We start from the raw sequence: 24,288 nt of genomic DNA, 5'->3' as shown, positions 1-24,288 counted from the left end.
ATACATTTTATTTAAACACTGCAATGTTGTGCTGACAAAGAACAAGGTAAGTGTTTTTGTGATTTTATAAAAATGGCATGACACTTAATGTAAAGGTTTATTGTAAATAAATAATTTTACAAATTTACACAAAAATATTAAAAATACAGTATTATAAAACTACACATGTAGCATAATACTATCTGATAATTAGATTCCAGTCAAAATCAGCTGACATATCAGTACAGTAACATTCCTCACCTTTGGCATAAATCATACAGTACATATACAGAGACAAAATCAAGTACTTTCCCTTTAACCTGTGCCTGTCTTGTGGTGTTTGTCCCCCCTGAAGTCCCAGAATTAAAATACCTATAAATTCAATATATATGTATTTAAAAACAGCTAACTTATTAGTTTTACCAAACAGAGGCTTCCTCTTACAGTTTGAGATGCAGAGTCATATGTCTTAAGTAATATTGATGTTAAGAAATTCCCAGAAACAGGAAGACCCCATGCTGAACATCAGTCATGTTATTGTGCAGTTGAATGTTCATTTTTTGCACCTTGTAAACATTAGGATGGAGGTCCAGGTATGAGGTCGTCACCTAAAGTGCATCTTTCGTTTCCATCCAATGATGATTCTTTTGGAGGTTAAAATGTGCGTCATGACACTCAGCAACATGAGGAAGATGGTCATGGACATTACAATGACATAGTGACTAATACTGCAACACAAAAGAAACATTTTATCATATTTATGCAGTCTGTACACATATGCAATGACAGAAGCAAACCTAAAGTGAGCTTGTGTTTCACATGGTTAACAAGATGGACGCTAAGACAAGAAGTACAAAACAGTTAACTCACCTAGTTCCTATGTCAAGCCAGCTTCCATAATCTTTTACTAAGAAAAAAAAATGCTGGTGAAAAAGAATGGATTGATAAACGATTAATAAAAAAGAAGCCCTTTAAGCAGTAATAAAATATTTATTGTTCTCTATGCTAAGCTTACCAGTGCCATCAAGTCTGAGATAACAAGCACAACGAGGAAAAGGCTAAAAAACAAATGCAGATTTTATGTGAACATGCAAAATAATTCCATAAAAAACTTTTTATATATACAAAGACATTTTTTGCTCTGCCTGTGCAGGAAACATATGGAACCCTGCACATGACATTTGATTCAATGATTCAACTAAAACAAGGGAATTTTTATTATATCCTGCACACCACTTACTTCAAATGAGGGAACTAAATAGTGAAATATGCTGATGTATTTGCAAGTCATAGGAGCGAATTGTTAATTCATGGCCATGGTTTACATATTTTTTTCCAGCATGTCCACGGTGCTCTATAGAAACAATTGGACTTCGCTTATTTGTTAATCAAATACACTTGATTCCAAAGCCCCGATGAACAAGGAAGTGTCTGTGAAGGGCTTGAGCCCAAATATAGCACATGCTTTAAGTAGCGGTCAGTCTATAATAAGTGTGTAAAATGAGAAAGACCTGCTGATTTCCTGCTGTACTAATTATTCTGAAATGCGAAGTACCTTCGTGATGAGAGCTGCGTTGACACTTGAATACTTTCGAATGTGCACATCACAATTACAAATGGAATTAAAACCTGAAAGAAGATGAAACAGTGGAAAGCTGCATAAAACATAGTTGTGCATTAATAAAAAAAAATAAATAAATAATAAAAAAAAACAGCATCAATTTGAAACTTCAGGTTGAGCAAGTGCCATACCTTCCACATTAACAGGCCGCCCATGATGAAAGGGTTGAAGACGGTCAGAAAGCAGTACACTGAGGCTGGGTCAAAACTGTGAGGGTGGATCAAGGTATAATTATCAGTGTTGGGGAAAGTTACTTTTAAAAGTAATCCGTTACAATATTGCATTACTCCCTAAAAAAAGTAACTAATTGCGTTAATTGCTTTTTATGGAAAGTAATGTGTTACAATGCGGGGCTTTCTTGTTCGTTTTTTAATAACAGTGTTGGGGTAATGCATTACAAGTAACTTGAGTTACGTAATCAGATTACTTTTTCAAGCAACTAGTAAAGTAATGCATTACTTTTATAAATTTACAACAAAATGTTACTTTTTCAAACAAGTAACGCAAGTTACTTTTTCGCATTTATTGACTGACAGCTCTCCTGTCCCCATGTTGAGAGAAATAAAGTGCAGAGGTGTTGTGTGTGCTGTATGAACATGATGGGTATTGTAGTTCTAGACTAAATGTGAATATGCATTTACTCATCTTCGCTGTGGACTTTCAATGGCCTAATTCAACCATACTAATAAGCAAAAATACTTTAGATTAGATTTAGAAATAAGAGTGTTGAACTTCCTTCTGTATTCTATTCTTCTTTAATCCAGATTGGCAGCACAAGCAAAAGGTTTGTTTGAGCTGCACCCTCTGCTGTACAGGAGTAAATATGCATTTCCTTCAGTCTGAGGCTTATTCATTTCACTTTTGGTGTGAAAGGGCCTTAACATTTGCCAAAATTAGAACTTTTTTTTGTTGTTATTAAAAAAAAACAAACAAGCAAGCCCAGCCTAGGTGAAAAAAAAGTAACACAAAAGTAATGTAACGGATTACTTTTCATAAAAAGTAATTAACGCAATTAGTTACTTTTTTTACCGAGTAACACAATATAATGCATTACTTTTAAAAGTAACTTTCTCCAACACTGTTTAATAACAACAAAAAAGTTATATTTTTGGCAAATGTAAAGGCCCTTTCACACCAAGAGTGAATTGAAAAAGCTTCAGGCTGATCACAAATGTGATGTTTATCTAAAGTCATTTTTGCTTATTAGTATGGTTGAATTGGATCATCGCAGGTCAGCAGCAAAGACATTGGTTAATAATGTGAGATTAAATACATAAAGTATATTAGCTTAATTTAATATATTTAATTATTGCAGGTTTGTGTAACATTCTGAGATTGCATTTCACGGTTTTCATTCATTTTGAGGAATAATTTTTGTGCAAGTGAGATGACCAAATGCTTACATTTATTCTAGAACTACAATAACCGTCATGTACATACAATGCCTCTGCACTTACTCTCAATTTCTCTCAACATGGCGACAGGAGAGCTGTCAGACAATACATGGGAAAACAAAGTAACTTGTGTTACTTATTTGAAAAAGTAATTTAGATATTCTGTTTTAAATTTAAAAGTAATGCGGTACTTTACTAGTTACTTGAAAAAGTAATCTGATTATGTAACTCAAGTTATTATGTAACTAATGTGTTACCCCCAACACTCATAATTATGTTCAAATCTATTTTATAGCCCTTTTATAGCACTTTTCTTCTTCAAACAGCTTACCTGTTGATAGAGGCAATGTTACCGCAGCCAAAGAATGCAGTTATTATGAAAAACACCTAGTTAAACAGTTAAGGACTGTAAACATTAAAAATATATCAACAATCATAAGACACAAATCAAATAGTCTGTAGTTCAAAAGGATGCAAAAAAGTAAGATCTCCGAATGTCATCCAGTCTCAGTTGCCTGATTTTGGTAATGTCAATATTTTCAGCAAAATCAATGCTGAAGAGCTGAGAAAACAGGAAACGGTACAATCAGTAAAAAGAAAGAAAAAATGTACTACTCTTGTGGTAAGTTTATAGAGAACAGATATATTTCACCCATGGAAGTGGTTAAAAAGATAATAAAAACAAAACTTGACACGGTGCAATCTTCAACCACATATTTGAGGACATTTCTCATCAAGGTTGAAAGGAAGCCCCTAAAGAATCCACCGTTAGAGGAAAAGACAGCATTACCTCAGTTCGATATGTACTTTCTTGAGTGGTCATGGCTTCCTGCTCAATGTTGATCCATGCAAACATGAGCCATGACAGCACCGGAGGAAAAAGAGCCTCATACCTTCACAGAACACAAACCAAATTAGAATAAGAGCTTTAAATTCAATTTGAAATGTTCATTTAGTATAAATTATAATAAAATAACACAAAATTATAGTAAAATAACATGTTTAAAAAGCAATTTGCACATCAATTAATCAGCACATCATGTAATAAATTACATTAATGTTTTAAGAATATACACTACTGATAAAAAAAATATCTTGTCTTGGTTTCCACAAAAAAATATATTACACACAGCCATTGTTTCTTGAGCAGCAAATCAACACATTAGATTGATTTCTGAAGGATCATGTGACACTGAAGACTCAAGTAATGATGCTAAAAAATTTAGCTTTGCCATCACAGATATAAGTTTGTTTTTAAAATAGAAAACTTTTTTTTTTTTTTAAATTGTAATAATATTTCACAATATTACTGTTTTTACTTTATTTTTACTGACTCCAACCTTTTGAACGGTAGTGTATTATTTAATTCTTAATGAATTTAAATAATTATTTATTAGAATATATTGTCTGTAACTGAAACCGTCTCATACCAGTCAGCTGCGGAGCTGAAAACTTTTGCAACTTAACTGCAAGCACTATGTGGTTTCCTTTCAAATTCCATTTCCTTAGATGGACAACCTCAAAAGAAGAATTTGACTGAATCTAACGTGCTGATTTTCTGTTAAGCTTGGCACTGCCACATAAAAACTGCTGATAGGATGGCATTAGACTGAGGGCCAGTAGGTTTTACCCTGTGCTCAGAAGAAGGTAGACACACACCAAGGACACCAGGATACTCAGCAGTCTCTGAAAGAGCTTGGTTGAACTCAACAATGGTATCAAAAATGAGGAAACTAAAAAAAAAAAAAGTGTGAGAGAATAGGGGATGAAGTACGAACAGGATGGAAAAAAACAAGAAGTGCAATTCATTGGTTAAAGACGCATCACTGCTCAGGACTGGCTTATTTATAGTTGTCTCTGCAAATGAAGCTGGGGTAATGTGAAAGTATTTAAATTAACACGGTAACACTTTACAATAAGGTTCATTAGTTAACATGAACTAATAATGAACTGCACTTATACAGCATTTATTAATCTTTGTTAATGTTAATTTCAACATTTACTAATACATTATTAAAATCTTGTTAACATTAGTTAATGCACTGTGAACTAACATGAACAAACAATGAACAACTGTATTTTCATTAACTAACGTTAACGAATATTAGTAAATACAGTAACAAATGTATTGCTCATGGTTAGTTCATGTTAGTTAATACATTAACTAATGGTTAACCAATGAACCTTATTGTAAAGTGTTACCATTAACACTGAAAAAAACTTAAGGTCAAGGTTTCCTCACACCATTTAATAACTTTGATAATGTGTCAAACCTGTATGACTTCCTTTCTTCTACACAAGATATTTTGGGGTCCAAAAGAACACTGGACCCCATTTTAAGGACAAAAAAAACATTCTTCTAAATATCTTAATTTGTGTTCTACAGAACAAAGAAAGAGGTTTGAAAACAAATAAGTGTGAATAAATGATGACAATTTTTTCATTTTTGAGCAAACTACCGCTTTACTGTAATTCAAAGAGTCTATATCGGTAATAGAGCAGCATGCGAATGGAGATGACAAACCTAGAGTGAACCAGCTAACGAGCTGGTTGAAGAGCGGCAGGCCTTGCTTCAGCTGCAGACTGGAGTGGGTGCTGGTCAGGGTATAAGCACAAAGCACCACCTGCACCATCTGGAAATGCATGCAGAAAAGCTTCCCAGATAAGTTTAAATTGGATTACATTTAGATCAAGTGTCGATTTAGATGGTTTTATTATTTTGTACTGTGATAACGAGCAAGAGATGATGGTCTTGGAAGTAAAATGGTAAACATTTACAGTACTCATGTTTTGATTTTTACTTTTTGGTTTTACTAGCAAAACACATACAGAACATGCTTGAATCTATCTGCTGCGGTTGCAAGACATTTCAGGCAATTTCACAGAGATAATCAGCAAAAGGAAATGCAGTGTATACTATAACAAATTATAGACAATCAATTGCAGTTTACATCTGCAAAATAGGTCGAACTTCTTTCATACCATTGAGAACCATAATGGAGGCCGTATGAATGAACCTCTAATGTTTTTGTAGTGCTTTTGGGTCTTGAATGGCACTTATTTAGATGTTCTTATTAGCTTATTATTTCTAAATTGTATTTGTGTATCTTGTCAAGTCATTACTTCCTATTTACTGTACAGCCCTTCTGTTCTTCCTGTGTTTTGTTCTGTGAGCCTAGTTCGTTTAGTGAGACAACTGTCTTAACTTCCTGGTTCTCATGCCATGTCCTGTATTTCTCTAGCTCGTCTGAACCTGCTCTTTACAGAACCGTACAGAACTGTAATTAATTAAACCATAAAAATAAGTAGGTGATTTTAAAAAATAAAAACAAATCAAAATGCTATCTAAAAAAGATTAAAGGCCTGTTCACACCAAGAATGGTAACTATAAAGATAACGATAAAGATATAGTTCTAAAAATCGTTCTAAATATAAAAGAATAGCACTGTCCACACCACAGCTATAACAATAACGATACAGAGAAACGATATCGTTTGGATCACTTTCAGAACGATTTTTTTCCAGCTGTTGAACGATAAAACACTGACAGCCAATCGAAATTCATTCTAATTTAAGGGCTCGCGCATTTAAAATGGCAGACAACATTGCGGAGAAGTTAATTGCCGAGGTCCAGAAAAAGCCACCACTGTCTGACAAGTCGAAAGATGAGATGCTAGGCTAGCAAACAGTGTAATATAAAATTACCATAGATATCCAGCGCTAGTTTCAACAACATTGTCTTGCTTCCTTTGAAGTTGCAGTGAAAAAGACTAGGTGTTGTTTTTATTCCACTATATTGACTTCGCCAGCTAAATTCACTGTTAGATTACACTAGCTATTCACTTGAAACATAGCATGCTGAGGACATCTGTTGGTTAGCCGTGTAAATGCAACAAGAACAGCAAAAACATGTACACACTTCAAAACCGCAGCACGTGAGCTTAGAATAAACACACCGTTATCGTTCATTGGTGTGAACGCAAATATAGTTATCGTTATAGCTATCTTTATAGTTATCATTCTTGGTGTAACAGGCCTTAAGGCATAGTTCCACAAACAGGGTTTAGATTAAGCCAGAATTAGGCTTTAGTTCAATTAGGGCATTTAAGTAGCTTTTATAAACATGCCTTAGAAAAAAAAAAAACATTACTGGTATACATCTTGAGTCAAAACAATGGCAGTGACATATTTTAAGATACTGTATGTCAAGTTGCCTTTAGTTAAAACAGCTCAAACATGCATTCTAATCTGGGACTAGGCTTAAAGGAACACGCCACTATTTTTGAAAATAGGCTACATTTTCAACTCCCCTAGAGTTAAACAGTTGAGTTTTACCGTTTTCGAATCCATTCAGCCGATCTCTGGGTCTGGCGGTAGCACTTTTAGCATAGCTTAGCATAGATCATTGAATCTGATTAGACCATTAGCATCTCGCTCAAAAATGACCAAAGAGTTTCGATATTTTTCCTATTTAAAACTTGACTCTTCTGTAGTTACATCGTGTACTAAGGCCGAAGGAAAATGAAAAGTTGCGATTTTTCTAGGCCGATATGGCTAGGAACTATACTCTCATTGTCGCGTAATAATCAAGAAACTGTAATTTGTGTTCCGAAGACGAACGAAGGTCTTACGGGTGTGGAACGACATGAGGGTGAGTAATAAATGACAGAAATTTCATTTTTGGGTGAACTAACCCTTTAAGCCTTCTGTGAAACCGGGTAAATATTTCTATTTCTATTATATATATTAATATGTTTACCTGCATGACATATGATCATTAACCAACATCAAAGAACAGTTAACATGCAAATGAGTTGTTAAATTATTAAAATATTAAGCTAAATCTCAGGGGGTTCTTCAAGTAAATATTTTAGGTGAAAGAAGTTTGGGAATGACCTGGCAGATGAACAGCTGACGATCCCTTCGCATCACAGGAGAGCCTCTCCATGATGACCAAAGGTATGAGGACAAGTTGAAGAGGGTCAGCACTGCAGCACAAATTCTGCAGTACAACACATCAAATTTAGAAGATAAACCTTCCTGATGTCATTCAGCATCACCGATAAGAGAGTATACATGTGTTTAACAGTTTAAAAGAAGAAAATTAACACAAAAGATTGTATATGAAAGTCCTGGGATCAGTAAGTGAACAAAGAGTGCTCACACATAGTTAACGTTGGGTTCCCGTCCCACCACAGGCAACAGTGGAAACACAGCCAGAAAGAGACAGCTAAACATCCAGCTCAGTGACCTGAACTACAGCAGAAAAAAAGAACAAAAACAAGACCTCAAAAACACACCTTTCAAACCTCATATCAGAGCAGGCCTTGAGGGGGTGACCTTACCTTTGCTTTTGTATAGAGGCCAGAAACCATAGGCCACAGCGCCAGCACCACCAGCCCCAAGGTCAACATGGCCCGATAGAAAAAACTCATGACCTAAAAAAAAAAACACACAGGAAATTAGAGAAGTGAAAGAGTCAAAACCTAATTTACTACAGTGCTAAAAAGTTCTTACACTCAAAAATCAAGCATATTTGACGATACCAGACTTCATGTCTAGCACACAGTTAAGCAAGCACTTACTAGTAACTCAATTCCGAATGTAACCAGCAAAAAATATCCAAAGCATTTGCTGAGTGGTAATGAGGGGATCGAACGAATCAGACCAGCAAGAGTTTCAAATCTGTGACAGAGAGAAAACACACAAACTCTTAAAGTCAAGTAAGGACAAACAGACCTGGAATAACATTTTACACATTTAAATGTGATTAATAAATGCAGATTTTCAAAACATTTACATTTTTTTGTGAAACAAGTCCATTTTCCAATTTGTCCTCTCTATCGTGAATAATTCTGCATATTGTTTTATCCTGTCTAGTTAATTTACATGTATTAATTTACACTATAGATTACACTTTCAGACAAAATTTTAAATAATTTATTGGTATCTGTCAATATTGGATATATATTGATTGATACTGGATTTAGTTGTGAATGCTCTTTTCTCCTGTATTGTTATATTTAGATATATTTGCCTTCATCTAACAATTAATCTGTGCAGATGAATACAACCCCACATAATAGATAATATATTACAATGAACTCTGTTAGAGAGCTACATATGGCAACTTGCCTGTTCAATAGAATACCTTACACCACTGTTGAGTAATAAATATGCCATCTGTGCATCACTTTTACAACATTTCAAATCCCTCAGTTTTCGCTTTTTTTTTTTTTAAAGCCAAGCCAATGTTGTTTTATTACGAGCTCTGACCCGTTCTCTTTTTGCCAGCAGACTCTCCTCTGTTTGGCTCTTTTTTTAAACAGGTGATGGTTTGAGATTTTTGTGAGGTTTGAGATTTAGCTGGTCCGTGTCAACCTTTCTCGCTCGTTGTGACAACTAACCTATGCCACTCCCACACCATACACATGGTTAGAAATCGAGTCTCCCCAGGAATCGGGTCAACATACTTTTAATGGGTAACTAGTATATAACTGAAGGTTGAACATCTAAGTGTACTCAAATGTACTATTTTGAGACACCATGAAATATGAACTAAAATGTGCTTTTAATATACTATCTCTGTATTTAAAAAATGTATTTAGATACTACTTATAGTACATTTGAACCCATAGTGTACTACAAGTGGTAACTAAATATATTTTTTAAATACAGAGATAGTATATTAAAAGCACATTTTAGTTCATATTTCATGGTGTCTCAAAATAGCACAGTTGAGTACACTTAGATGTTCTTAAGATTATCTTAAGAAGTACTAAAGAAGAATTTTTAGTATATTAAGTACAAAATTAGTGCGGGAAAGTAGAGCACTTTAAGTACATTATTGAAATGTACTTTTTTTCACCTGGGATAGTTTTAATGCTGGTAATAATAATCTGGGTCCTGAAGCAAAACTAGATGAGAACCACTTATAAAGTGAGTCCTAACAAAGCAGGGATAAGTAACTTACTCCCTCATGACGGAGTGCCACACGGGCACAGGGAGCAAGCAGTAGATGTAGTAGGTCCAAGGACTCGACTGGACCAACAAGAACAGAGCCACAAGCAGACCTATACATAGAAACGCCTGGCCTAGATTCCTTTCTGTTACCTAGAACACCACAAAACACATAAAGGATGTGACACATCTCACACCTTTTTACACCAATAAACACTAACCCTAATATTAGTTCAATGATCATGATCTGTAATCACAACAAGCTGCATGTTGAAATACAACATCTCTTGCTTACCATATGCATGTTAGATGGAGGTTTGCGTAGGCTAGCATGGGTCTTCAGGATGAACAAAACCACATAAGAGGTCCAACCAATAAAACCCAGAACAACACTGCTGCCCAGGAAGAACCGATCATACGTGTGATAATAAGACAAGCCTTCCATGGCCTGGGCTATCAGATCTTCACAATAATGGATCTGGAGGAAAAAAGAAAAGAGAGGAGAGGAGAGATATTGCAAAATGAAATAAAGATAATCAACGAGTCAGTTTGGACATGACCAATCAACACTTACTGCTTCATTAAACTGTCCTTTCTTGATCAAATCTCTTGCCTGACGCACAAAATCCATCTGTTTAGAGTCAGTCAGAGGCCTAGAAGCAAAAAGGAGAATCTCACAAAGTGATCTGACCTTGCCAGCTGTATACCAGAAAACTGCTTAGCCAATTAAATTTGAGGACTGAACATTGTTTAATGAATAATTAACATTTTTGTCCAGTCATAATATCAGTGAAATTTAATTTAAAGGGTTAGTTAAAGGGTTAGTTCACCCAAAAATGAAATGTTTGTCTTTAATTACTCACCTTCATGTCATTCCAAACCAGTAAGACCTGCGTTCATCTTCAGAACACAAATTAAACACAACACAAATTTGTGTCTGAACCACACATGGTTTTGTTTTTGTGCACAAAAAGTATTCTCGTCGCTTCATAACATTAAGGCCGAACCACTATAATCACATGGACTATTTTAACAATGTTTTTACTACCTTTCTGGGCCTTTAAAGGTGCAATGACGTTGCTGCCTATGGGCGGTTTAGAAACCTCTCGGATCTCATCAAAAATATCTTAATTTGTGTTCCGAAGATAAACGAAAGTCTTACGGGTTTGGAATGACATGAGGGTGAGTAATTAATGACAGAAATTTCATTTTTGGGTGAACTAACCCTTTAACATGACAATTTCCCCCTCCTACTGTACCTTTAAGGTTTTTTACGTTTATGTAAATTACTTCTGATATGACTGGCTAACCAGTTCACATCTGAAAACTAATAATATAGTTCACATTGTGGTTTATCAGAAATGGCAGTCATATAAATGTGCTCATGATTTTGACATCAATACCATGACAATTTCTGAATTGCCGGGTGAATGTTATATTCAAGCCTTTTTATTTAAAAAAATAAGTTTTTTCATTATATGTCTCATTAAGCATTGACTTTTACTCACTGGTAGGGTGTAAACAGAAAGGATACTGTTGTTTCTTTCTTCTGTGCCATTTTCACCTGATTTAATAAACACAAGATAGCTGGTTATTTCAAATAAAAAAGGAGAGAATAAACCAAAATGTCCTGTATTTTACCCTGAACTGCTCCAAGATCTGAACAGCATTTGAATACATGCTCTCGGCCTTAAAGTGCTGGCTGTTATTCAGGTAATTCAGCGGTAAGACACCCTGTAAAGCAACAAATGCTTCAGAAGATAATATAACCAGTGTATGTATATCTGTGTAGAAGTGTGATATTTTATTATTTAATCTGGGGATCTGAAAGCTCTGAAAAACATGCTCACCACAGAGTTTAGAGGAAAGGGAACTCCTATAAGAGATGACATTAGTGGAGCAATATCAGCCTGCAAAACCATAAAAAAAAAACAGATTAGCAATGCTTCAATCATTTATAGACATTTCAAAATTAAGCGAGACAGAAAATCTCACTTGATTGACATCCACTCTCTTGTATGTTTCTAACCCCCATTCTGAAACAAAAGAAGGGTTAGAAGAAATATTGACTAAATCAATTCTGCTGTTTAATGATGCCTGAAATGATATTTGAAATACTTGACTAATTTGCTTAGAAGAGGATGGAGATGAAGTGGTGTTAGACAACTAAGGGCCATTAAACAAACCTTTTAAATAATTATCATCATATTTTTGAGAGCCCTCCCGTTGTGCCGTTTGAACCCCAGCGCCCCATGCCACCAGTGGAGTCAGCGTCTCTGATGGATGTCCCGCACCGTGAGATCCTATAAAACACATACTCATATACTGTAGTGTACAGACATTTATAAGTGATAAATATTCTTTTACACAAAATGCTGACTTCAACTTAACATAAATCAGGCAAAATATAAAATAACACTTATGTTATTTCATCCTTAAAAAGATGACTTTGTTCAGAGGGATAAAAGTCATTTATTAATCTTTTCTAACAAAGTTTTCCTGTCACAGATTTATAAAGCTTTAAAGTTATAAAGACTAGGTCAGAGAGATGTTTTACCCCAATTTGTCATGCCATGGTCAGACGTAAAAACATAAGCTGTTTTTCCATCGTGCCCATAAAAGTCGTCCATCACAGTGACAATTTCAGCGACACCAGCATCAACCAGGCCAATGTTCTCTAGATATTCCCTATAAGCACAGAAATCCCAAAGAAAATATTAAATTTGAGAATTGGACAATGGTAGTAGCTCCACCTAGTGGTAAACCTGATGTCCAGGTGATTTGAATATATGCATTTCCATATATTCATGTATCTCATTGCATTATCCTACAATACAATTCAATTTATCTTGCACTTTTTACAACAAACATGGTTTCAAGGTGGCTTTACATAATATAATAAAATAAAACAGATAATAGGAAAAGGTGTTGTTAATCACTTTGCAATATTTTATGTGGTGAAATAAATTTTGCTTACTTTGACATGGGCCTGTGGGCATGGCCATTGGTGTCTATCCCCAACAGATGAAGGAAAAACACATTCTGTTCTTCATGTAACTTATTCAGCAGAGTTTCATTGCTTTTGGCTACACTGAGAAAATCCTTAACAAAAAAGGAAACAAATAAGACAATTAACAATCATATTCTATTATTCTTTATTACAAGATTTTAGGGTCTTATTGTATTGTTATATAATGTTATATATATATATATATATATATATATATATATATATATACACACAATTCAAATGTTTGGGTGCAGTAAAAAAAAAAAAATCATGTGACACTGAAGACTGGAGTAATGATGCTGAAAATACAGCTTTGCCATCACAGGAATAAATTACATTTTAAAATATTTTACAATTGAAATAAATAAATTTTAAATTGTAATAATATTTCAGAGTATGACTGTATTTACTACTGTATTTAGATCAAATAAATGCAGCCACAAACTTTTGAACGGTAGTATGTATGTTTGTATGTATGAATATCAGGGTTATTAACGTTAACGTTAACTATTAAAACATTTCTGTTAATTGAAATAAAGCTGAAATAAAATAAAATATAAATATTAAATTAAATATTAAATAAATAAATTAGATTAAATAATTCAATATTAAATAACTAAATTAGAAATGTTGCCTTGGCAATAAATTGAAATAAGTTTAAATTGAGCACTAAAATTATTAACTGGAAATAAAACTAAACTAAAACTAAAACTGAAATAAAAATAAATGAAACCTAAATAGCAATATTTAAAAAAATAATAATAAAATGACAAAAGCGCATAATGAAATTAGTAAAAATTAAACTAAACGTAACATGAAAACTAAAAATATAAAAATAAAGGCTAATTAAAAATATGAATAAAAATGTGTGTGTGTGTATATATTATATATATTATATATATATATTTTATATATATATATATATATATATATATATATATTTTTTTTTTTTTTTTTTTTTCAAACAGCAGATTCCTAAATGCTGGGCAATGCTCTAATAAGTATAACAGACATTGCATTGAAATAACAGTTGTGCAGGGCTTCTTTACGTTTCATTCATCAAAAGCGACTGCATAAAAGCACATTAAGTATCTACCTTCACTTCATCAAATACCCATGTATCAAGTCTGGAAGCATCAGTGGAGGCAAAATCCTCCCGCTCTGGTGGGTACGTGTGAGTGTACACATGGTCTCCAGTGGCTCCTACAAAACACACATGCTAGTAAAGCTACCACATAAGGTCATTATACTCCCATATATCTACTCACAGGTGTGTGGTTATACCTTTAGCAAACATTGGTAATATGTCAGGGCTGCCCCAACACCAGGTATGTCTGCTCTCATTAAAAACAGAATCAAACTCCACCGGATTCTCCTTCCAGCCTGTAAACACAGAGATGATGTGAGACACATTATTAAGTTTACACACATATAGGTTATACACAAACACATGTATGACTGCTTACCCTTGGCAACAGCACTAACGTCCTCATAAAAGCCCGCTAGTAGAGCCACATGACCTGGCCGTGATTCTGTAGGGACTCGCGTGTGTGACACTCCCCATGTGCCGCCCTCTTCAATCACACTCCTTATGACAGGAAACAATAGGAAGCACAAGTTACATCTATTTATACACCATAAAGAACACAATAAACAAATAAAACAATAAGGCATAAACTGTATTTATTGTAATACAGCAGATTTATGTGTGTGTGTGTGTGTGTGTGTGTGTATATAGATAGATAGATGTAAAATTATTTTATTTTGAGGCAGACATTCAATGGCAGATTAGAGATTTTCTGACTCTTTCTATATGCAATAATGAAGGATGGTGAACCCTAACCCTATTTTGACAAATAAGCATTTAATCACAAAAAGAAGCTACTGAACTATAAACAGGACAAAGATTATCCCATGTTCATCACCTTAGGTAAGGAGCCCTGACTGTCCCATTGTCGTCTGGCTTAAAGAGACTGTCGGCTCTTAGACCATCTGCCACAAAGAGCACCAAGCGCTTGGCCGGAGGGGCCAGATGGACACGTTGTGGTGTCATTCCATGGACAAGAGGGGACGTGAAATAGATGTCAAATATTGAGAGAAAGAAGACTACATGGACAATGAGTCCCACAATGAAGAATGTCATCATCTTCATTTTGTCTGCTGTCAGACCTGGGGCACTTTTTTAGAAAAAGGAAAGGAAGACAAGCAAAAAGTTGGACATTTGAAATACATTCTGTTGTGATGTTTTGCCTTAAAAGATTTTACATATTAACATGACTGTACATTCAAAAGGACTAAATAGTGAATTGAGTATGAATTGAATAAAAATTATTCTTACCTTTTTGCAAACTTCAGATAGAAACAGAATCATAAAGTAGCTTAATCTAAGGTGTACAGCACATCAGTACTGTCAATGAAAGCACCCGGCAGAGCATGAGTGACCATGAGTCTGAGACAACACAGCCTCTAAACAAAACGCGTCATAATCTTGTTTTAAGGTTCTGTTATATGTATGGCGACCAACTTGGCTTTTGACCTGCTAAACCAAATATTTTGTAAGCAGATTAACTGAGAACTTTTCTTTACTTCCTTGTATTGGTAACCTTTGAACTGGAAATATGCGCAATGCATATTGGGAAATGTAGTTGCGCTCTCTCTCTCTCTCTCTCTCTCTCTCTCTCTCTCTCTCTCAAATGATAGAACATTTCATTACATTTAAATAATGTCAGTTATTTTCATAATATAAAATTAATTTAAATGCATTTGATTATACTGGCCTTTTAATGGAAGCCATTTCAAAAACATTTGTCTCTTTATCTTTAGTTACAGGAACATAAAAATAAAAATTCCAAATTCTGATAACCTATAATGATATAATACTCGCTCCAATCATTTTCTTTCAAAATTTTAAATTAATAGATAGATAGATAGATAGATAGATAGATAGATAGATAGATAGATAGATAGATAGATAGATAGATAGATAGATAGATAGATAACAATAGTCGCGTTACGTTGAGACTTTTATTTTGACACCAACACAATTCCTCAGTTACGCGCATGCTAGCTAGCTTCACTCAGGTTTGAGAGTTGTTGGGTTGTAGGTTTGTGAAGGGATACAGCAGATTTGTTAATGATTGTTAAATGCTGAGTTTAAATGTTTAGATAAACTAAACACTTGATCTATTACCTAGTACTTTAAATATCGTAAATTGCTAGTGGTATTTAACATACTTCGTTATAGTTCATCTGGACATAAAACCCGATTCTAGCTATGGCTGGCAGTAGCATAGCGATGAAAACATGGGAGCTGTCAAACAGCATGCAGGAAGTTCAGAGTATTGATGAAATATATAAGTATGACAAAAAACAACAACAAGAGATTCTGGCAGCCAAACCATGGACTAAAGAGTGAGTATACCACACCATAAGAATTTCTTCCTCCTCAAAAGATTGTTCTCGAATGATTAATAACACATTCTCATTCTCTATACTGCTTTTTTGTTTGTTTGTTTACAGCCACCATTATTTTAAATACTGCAAGATATCAGCATTGGCACTGTTGAAGATGGTGATGCATGCCCGATCTGGAGGAAACCTTGAGGTGATGGGACTTATGCTGGGGAAGGTGGATGGAGAGACCATGATCATCATGGACAGTTTTGCTCTACCCGTGGAGGGCACTGAAACGCGAGTCAATGCTCAGGCTGCAGCCTATGAGTACATGGCTGCTTATATAGAGAATGCTAAACAGGTACACTGAACCAAAACAATTCTCTAAAATTCATATTAGACAAATAGCTAATAAGAATATACCCACATTTTGTTTACAAATATGATAATATCCATTGCTGAATGTGTTTTCAATTATTTCTGAGGTGCAATATGTTGTGCACTTATAAACATATTATTTTACTAATAGTTTTATAGTTAAACTGCTTTCGGTTTTCATAATCTAATATTAATTGAGAGACTACATGGAATATTTGCCCTTTTAAAAATGTATTTATCACATCACAAGACCATTTAAAATAAATTAATGAAGTAAAAAAGTTGAATAAAAAATTGTAAACATCCTAAAATAAATGATGACCAGAGGAACTGAAATATACATGGATTTTCTGTGGTGTGATATAATAAACTTGCCTAAAAATATTTTATTAATTCTTTTTATAATTATTAAGCATTCGGATTTTTGTGATCTAACATCAATTGAGAGACTACATGGAATATTTGCCACCATTAAAAATGTATTTATTAAATCTCAAGATCATTTAAAATGAATTAATGGAGGCAAAAATTAAAAAATAATAAAAAATCTTTACATAAATAGTGATTAGTCACAGGAACAAAGATATATACTTTGTACATTCATAGACATTTTATATGTCAACTCCCCATGAATGTCATGACCAGCATATGATCATGAAATATTATTAATTCATCATCTATGAATTAATTTAGGTGGGGCGGTTGGAGAATGCCATTGGATGGTACCACAGTCATCCTGGATACGGCTGCTGGCTTTCAGGCATAGATGTCAGCACTCAGATGCTTAACCAGCAGTTTCAAGAGCCCTTTGTCGCAGTAGTGGTAAGTACCTTTGAAAATGTTAAACTGGTTGCTTATTTTGCATTAGGGCTGATTTTTGCAAAGTCCTCTCTAAACCCCGATACCATCAATCTCTAAAGACAGAGGGGAAAAATAGCTCAGCTACGAAATTGTTAAAGTATCAGTTAAAATTCAGCAATATCAGTGATCCATAATTGACCCCTGAAATACGAAAGAGTTTGGTGACATTTGTAGTGGTGTCTGATTAATTGTTGTTGGCTTTGTAACTGAATACATTATACAGTTTACCCTTCGTTGCCATTGCTTATTTTGTGCCGAGGGCAAATAGCAAGCTGGTGTTCATAACTTTCACTTGCTAAACTGGCAGCTCAGTGTTTTTATTTGTTATATTTGACTGAACTGTTTTGCTTATTACAGTCCTTGTAATTTTTCATCCTTCTCAGATTGATCCCACAAGGACTATATCCGCAGGGAAGGTCAATCTTGGAGCTTTCAGGACATATCCGAAGGTAATCAGTAAACTGTTTTTTGTAACCGTGTAGTATTTCGTATTTATGTGTCTATTCATTTATATGAGTTTGAAAAGATTTTTCACCACATATTTAAATGTTAACGGTAGGGTTACAAGCCTCCAGATGAGGGTCCATCTGAATACCAGACTATACCTCTTAACAAGATTGAGGATTTTGGAGTGCACTGCAAACAGTAAGCTTTTCTGTGCTTATATTGTACTTGGAAATTATTTAATTTTACTAAATAGGAACTTAACAATAAACTGTTTTCTGCTTTTAGGTATTATGCTTTAGAAGTGTCTTATTTTAAGTCTTCCCTGGACCGCAAACTCCTAGAGCTGCTGTGGAATAAGTATTGGGTCAACACTTTGAGCTCCTCCAGTCTGCTGACAGTAAGCACTCTATTTTATTGGTGTAAAATTATAAGGTAGCACTTTTTTGTGTGTCCTTGTTACATATGTTACATGTTCTTACTGTAGTATTAACAGCATAATTACATGTAAGTAAGGGTACGTTAACACGACAATGATGTACTAAAAATGGAAAAGTTTTTCCTTTGCGTTTTTCACATTGTCAAAATGTTCCCCGTTCACACAGATCCGTGAAAAAGATTAAAAAGGCTGTATTATGCATTCCAGTCCTGTAGTTGGCGATGTCACTTTGTAAAGAAACACTACACACCTATAGACTGAACTAGAGCTGCCCCCTAATATTCGACTAATTGTTAGTCGACTAGAAGAGACTTAGTCGACCAAAAATTTTATTAGTCGGTTAGTCAGAGAAAAAAAAACCTTATGGCGAAGTCACGCAGTCCTTGAGGGACAGATTGTTCACAGCGGATCCTTGTAGTAATTACAGTATGTCGGGCAGGAAATCCAAACATTCGCCTATCATCCATCGACCTCGAATATGGCTAATCATTTGAAACATGTAAGTAGTAGCAACTTTACATAGCCGCTCACTCTGATGTTAACCTAGATAAATGTGCACTATTATTAGGCGCATATCCAAGTGTTTGTGCGGAGTGTGGAAGCTAAAGTACAGCGCACTTACCGTGAGACATGGAGGCGCCGGCGCGATCGCTTGCATTTTTTCCTGACAACAGCGGAAACAACTTAAAGTACTTCTTCATTTTTGGTCATACAGATAAGAGTAATACATCATTCAAAACTATAGGGTCTTCTTTTAATTGTGCCTTTGTAAAATAAAGAAGACAAACAGGATGCGCTTTCTACCATCTCGGTCTCTGTGAACTTGAGAGCATCAAAAAATAAACCAAAACTCAGTGTATTTTTGCCTCACAGACATGAGAAATGTATCTATAGAAAGCTTGAAATGTCAAGCGATTATCAACCAATTTAAGTGGAAAACAAATTCTCAGATTATGTAATCCCTTTGAAATACGAGTCAGCATTGTCGACTTAATCTCTGCAGCCGAAAACACAGAAAACATTATCAATAAGTTATTAAAATGTTTAGACAGTCTCCTTGTTGTTTTTTCACAACACATTCATAATCATTACTTTTGCCGGTGCGCTGTGGCGAGCTTTATGCGTGCGCTTGAACGCTGATTAGGCTATGTATTATATATAGGCAATTAAAGGCTCATTATTATGATTTATATGGCTTATTAATATCCACATGCGATTAGTCAACTAATCACTTAAATGAACTAGTCTACTAGAAAAATCTTTTTGTCGAGGGCAGCCCTAGACTGAACACGTTTTGCATGATGACACAATTTTCTCAAATTCTTATTTTTGTAGTTTAGATGGTGACGATGACAGTATAGTTTTCAAAAACTTACACTTTGGAACCTGTTTTCAAAAGTTTGCATTTTCAGGCCCTCAAAACACTGTTGTCATGTAAATGAATGGCCAAAATGCATAAGTGGATTAGTGTCAGTGCATTCGATTTTAGTTTAAAGTGGTGTTGTGTAAATGGCCCCTATCCCTAAACCAAACCCTATTTATAACCCTAACACTATCGTAAGTACATGTTGTTAATTAAATTACTCAGTACTTAAATATATAATTACACTGAAACACTGACACTTTAAAATAAAGTGTAACCAATTAGTATATTTCACAACCGGGAAATCTTCAGTAATTTTATAATTATTTAATATAAGTATAACATTTATTTAATGATATTCATCTGATTGTCATTATGTTGATATCTCTAAATCTTTTCCCATCTATGTTAAAATATTTACAATATTATTATCCTTATCATCCTGGAGATGTTTTGTTTTAGAGGGTACAAGTATTTTATGTGCACAAGATTGATAATATGACAGGGGTTTGTTGACAACCTGCGCACATGATTAATATTTGTAGATGCTGCTTTTGTTTCCCTACCTATATGTTTTGAAAGCCTGTCATTGTTGACTACGACATTCTGTCATGAGCTTTGTTTAACACTTTCAATGAGCTGTAGACTATCTAAACAACAGCCTCAGAGCTCTGTGTTAGAGATATAAATTGACTACTTGTCAAGAGCGACTTGCTACACCAAGGAAGAAGTGTTGTCAGTGATTACGTTGTCACCACAGACCGAGACCTTAAGTCATTGAGTCTATCTTTATTGTGAATCCTCGTCTGGGCAGTGTACAACCTCACCTTCTGCAAACCTTTGAGACCTCATTCAGGGGGCTTTAGCAAACAATTCAAAAACCTTCTGAATTGACCATCAGTGAAAGGCATGTTGTGAAGATTTAAGTATTGTTGTGAAATTGTGCATTAACCTAGAGCAAAGTAAATGGTGGTGTTAATGGTGTTTGTTCTTTCAGAATGCAGACTACACCACTGGACAGGTGTATGACTTGTCGGAGAAGCTCGAGCAAGCAGAAGCCCAGCTGGGACGAGGCAGTTTCATGCTGGGCTTAGACACACACGATAGGAAATCTGAGGACAAACTAGCAAAGGCAACACGTGACAGGTAATACAGTCCCTATTTTCCTTTTATATTGAAGGGTTAGTTCACCCAAAAAATGAAATTTCTGTCATTAATTACTCACCCTCTTGTTGTTCCAAACCCGCAAGACCTTCATTTATCTTCGGAACACAAATTAAGATATTTTTGATGAAATCCGAGAGTTTTTTTCTCCAATAGAATGCAACGAAATTACCACATTCAAGGTCCAGAGAAGTAGTAACGACAACGTTAACGGTGACGGAAGCTCTGCAATGTATCTACAACGTAAACTGCATAGGTAGGAGAATGACAGGGTAGAGAGGAAATTGTTAAAACAAGTCTTTATTTTTGTTTCGTTTTTGCGTACAAAAAGTATTCTCGTCACTTCATAACATTAAGGTTAAACCACTGTAGTCACATTGACTATTTTAAGGTCTTATTTTCTGGACCTTGAATGTAATTTTAGGTCATTTCATTGCTTTCTATGGGAGATTAAATAACCTTGGATTTCATCAAAAATATCTTAATTTGTGTTCTGAAGAACAAAGGTCTTACGCATTTGGAACAACATGAGGGTGAGTAATTAATGACAGAAATTTTCATTTTTGTACTAACCCTTTAAGTATCAGTTATGATAAGTGAAAATAAATAGGTTGAGGCAAGTTTATTTATTTTCAAATGTCATACATACTGATCATTAAAATGCTTTATAGAGGCATTATAAAAAAAATTAAAAATGCGTTATTATAATTATTTGTTGATTTTGATTTTTTTTAATGAATTTTAATGTGGTCTAAGACGTTTGGATAAATACAAAAATCAATTGTACAAAAGTTTTTTTATTGAAATCCTTTAAGATCTAAATTTTTAAATTGCATTCAGATTTTTTCTTTTGATGTTTTTTTTTATTTTAGGGGGGAGGTAAATTAATTCATTTTGAAATCTTGATTTCACATTATTCATATCTTGTATGAGATAATGAGTCATTACTAACATGAGTCTCTGTGTACAACGTCCCCACTTTTTCACTTGTACTATAGTGCCACTAATGACATAATACATTTTTTAATACTTTTCAACATATTTTGATAAAAACACATTTTTAATAATAACATTTTCATTGCTTTTCAGCTGCAAAACGACCATTGAAGCAATTCATGGTTTGATGTCCCAAGTTATCAAAGATAAACTCTTCAATCAAGTGAACACATCTTCCAACTGAACTGGGAAGGAACTCAAGTTAGATGACTTCACATGCTGTGTTTGCTTAGTTACATGTTCGTTCGTTGTGATTCAGCTTTGAAAGATTCAAAGCAATTCTCCTCTAGGAATGTTTGAATCATTTGTCATTTGTTTAAACAAAGAAATAAATGCTGTTCGGGTTTATTAGTTGCTTCATCTTTTCTTTACTTAATTTACTTAAATGTAATTTTTATTCTGTGTGAAACGGCACAAAATTTGTCTTCAAAATAAAGTCTTGTCTGAAATTCTAACTCGCACAGCTCATCGTCAAAGCTGTCCTTTAGATCAAGACAAATGAGTTTTCCTTAGCGCCGCATGTTACCAGACATTTGAAATGTATTCTCCTCTGGGTTCAGTGTGTAACACGGTACTGCACCATTCCCATTTCCCACAGCCTGTGTTGGAAGCTGTAATAGCAGTATTCCATTCACACACCCTAAAAACATTATATTTAACATGTTAACAAAAACCGCAGCGCTCCACGAGAGGTCATTTTCATATTTGCCAGTCATAGCATTACATAATGGAATAACAAACTCAACGGCCCAAAGATAAACACAGCTTGGCATGGCCGCAGCGCATCTGTCAGGACGACCCTGTGCAGGTTGTCTCTGCGTTGTACACAATCCTTCAGGATTCTGAGCGTTACACTGTGGCCTGTCACTGATGCATCACAGAAACAGGAGCTCGATACAGTGGAGTCTATTCAGCACTGCGTGTCTGCTCTTTATCGCTGCAGACACTCAACGCCCGTGTGGTTTCATGCACACAAACGTGTCTGCATTTTCTTACAGACAACAGTGGTGACGTCGTCCTCATGCACACTTTTGTACCCCACGCCATGGTGCTAATTTTAAAATTCACTGTTATGTTCCAGAAAGCAACAGTCTGTTCAATTATGCCTTGTGCAATTTGTGAATTTTGGCCTCAAACTTTATCAAGAGAGTGTTTTTTTGCTCTTGTGATGACCATTTTTTTTTGTCCATAGAGGATTAAATAAGTTAAAATCACAGTCATCAAAAATCTCCATGTGCCAGGAATTACAAATTATGCTAATAATCATCACCAGATGAGCATTTTTAATACTTGAAGGAAAGGAGAGTTGAGAGTATAAATGAGATGAGATATAACCAAAGCATATTATGTTTTCCATGAGTGAAGGAACATCAGCCAAATCCATTAACTAATTTTAAGGTATGTTTTCTATTAGCAAGTCTTCTTAAATTACTTGGAATTCCACTTCATTTGCTGAACCCAAAGAAAATGGTTTAAAATAATAAGTATGGAGGAATTATGATGAATATGTGATTAAGAGAATATATCCGAGCGATGAGCTCAAATAATCAGCATCACAAGGACAATGTTAAACTAGCCTTTGGGACCAATGACCTCAAGATATTTGGTAGCACTGATGTTTTCTTTGGACCCTATAATAATAATCTCAACAAGCATGGCAGCAAGGAGCTGAAACATGTTTAATGCCCTAGAGGAGAGTCTGAAAAGGGGAGAACTCCCCCTCTACGTCCCTAAACCAACCAAAGCAACATTTCCTTTCTGCCAAGTACTCTGCATGCATAAATAGAGGCAAGTCACTCAGTCTCAGGAAGCACATTCCTCCACAGTATATAACAATACACGGGTCACCGCATTGACTCTGTCCACCGGAGCCCACCGCACTTATATGCATTATTAGGGGCAGCAGTTTGAGCTTGGAATGAGAGAGAGAGAGGGGAAATATTCGGTTCTACCAAGTGAAGCTGATAAACATGGTTTCTGATTTCAACATGTAAATGCTTAAAGGGAGAGTTCACCCAAAAATGAAAATGCTGTAATCATTTACTCACCCTCAAGTTGTTCCAAATCTGTATGAATTGCTTTCTTCTGCTGAACACAAAAGAAGATATTTTGAAGAATATGAGTAACCAAACAGTTCATTGACTTCCATAGTATGGAGAAGAAGAAAAAACCTGTTTGGTTACCGATATTCTTCAAAATATCTTCTTTTGTGATCAGCAGAAGAAAGAAATTCATAAAGGGTTTGGAACAACTTGAGGGTTACAGCATTTTCATTTTTGGGTGAAC

General features: G+C 34.8%; 2 protein-coding genes across 2 annotated transcripts; one reads left to right on the top strand and one right to left on the bottom strand.

The window, feature by feature from the left end:
• Positions 1 to 83: 83 nt before the first annotated feature.
• Positions 84 to 15,584, bottom strand: pign (phosphatidylinositol glycan anchor biosynthesis, class N). Its single transcript, XM_051882990.1, has 29 exons — positions 15,303 to 15,584; positions 14,890 to 15,141; positions 14,431 to 14,552; positions 14,249 to 14,347; positions 14,061 to 14,167; positions 12,932 to 13,056; positions 12,512 to 12,642; positions 12,141 to 12,257; positions 11,950 to 11,990; positions 11,805 to 11,864; positions 11,596 to 11,688; positions 11,463 to 11,518; positions 10,529 to 10,607; positions 10,250 to 10,432; positions 9,968 to 10,107; positions 8,580 to 8,679; positions 8,340 to 8,432; positions 8,159 to 8,250; positions 7,891 to 7,996; positions 5,519 to 5,627; positions 4,625 to 4,727; positions 3,785 to 3,887; positions 3,470 to 3,556; positions 3,326 to 3,381; positions 1,732 to 1,807; positions 1,535 to 1,608; positions 995 to 1,037; positions 850 to 902; positions 84 to 707 (listed from the first exon to the last, which is right to left on the bottom strand). Exons 2-29 carry the CDS (start codon positions 15,114 to 15,116, stop codon positions 584 to 586), a joined length of 2,799 nt encoding a protein of 932 aa, XP_051738950.1. The 5' UTR covers positions 15,117 to 15,141; positions 15,303 to 15,584; the 3' UTR covers positions 84 to 583.
• Positions 15,585 to 16,023: 439 nt separating this feature from the next.
• Positions 16,024 to 22,350, top strand: cops5 (COP9 signalosome subunit 5). Its single transcript, XM_051883005.1, has 8 exons — positions 16,024 to 16,375; positions 16,484 to 16,718; positions 17,429 to 17,557; positions 17,980 to 18,045; positions 18,156 to 18,241; positions 18,329 to 18,440; positions 20,840 to 20,988; positions 22,096 to 22,350. The coding sequence occupies exons 1-8, from the start codon at positions 16,239 to 16,241 to the stop codon at positions 22,184 to 22,186; spliced, it is 1,005 nt and encodes a 334-aa protein (XP_051738965.1). The 5' UTR covers positions 16,024 to 16,238; the 3' UTR covers positions 22,187 to 22,350.
• The last annotated feature ends 1,938 nt before the right edge of the window (positions 22,351 to 24,288 follow it).

This window comes from Ctenopharyngodon idella, chromosome 23 (genome assembly GCF_019924925.1).
Source record: "Ctenopharyngodon idella isolate HZGC_01 chromosome 23, HZGC01, whole genome shotgun sequence".
Taxonomy (NCBI): domain Eukaryota; kingdom Metazoa; phylum Chordata; class Actinopteri; order Cypriniformes; family Xenocyprididae; genus Ctenopharyngodon; species Ctenopharyngodon idella.
The sequence above is the reverse complement of the archived record's forward strand: the minus strand, read 5'-3'. Positions and strand labels throughout refer to the sequence as shown.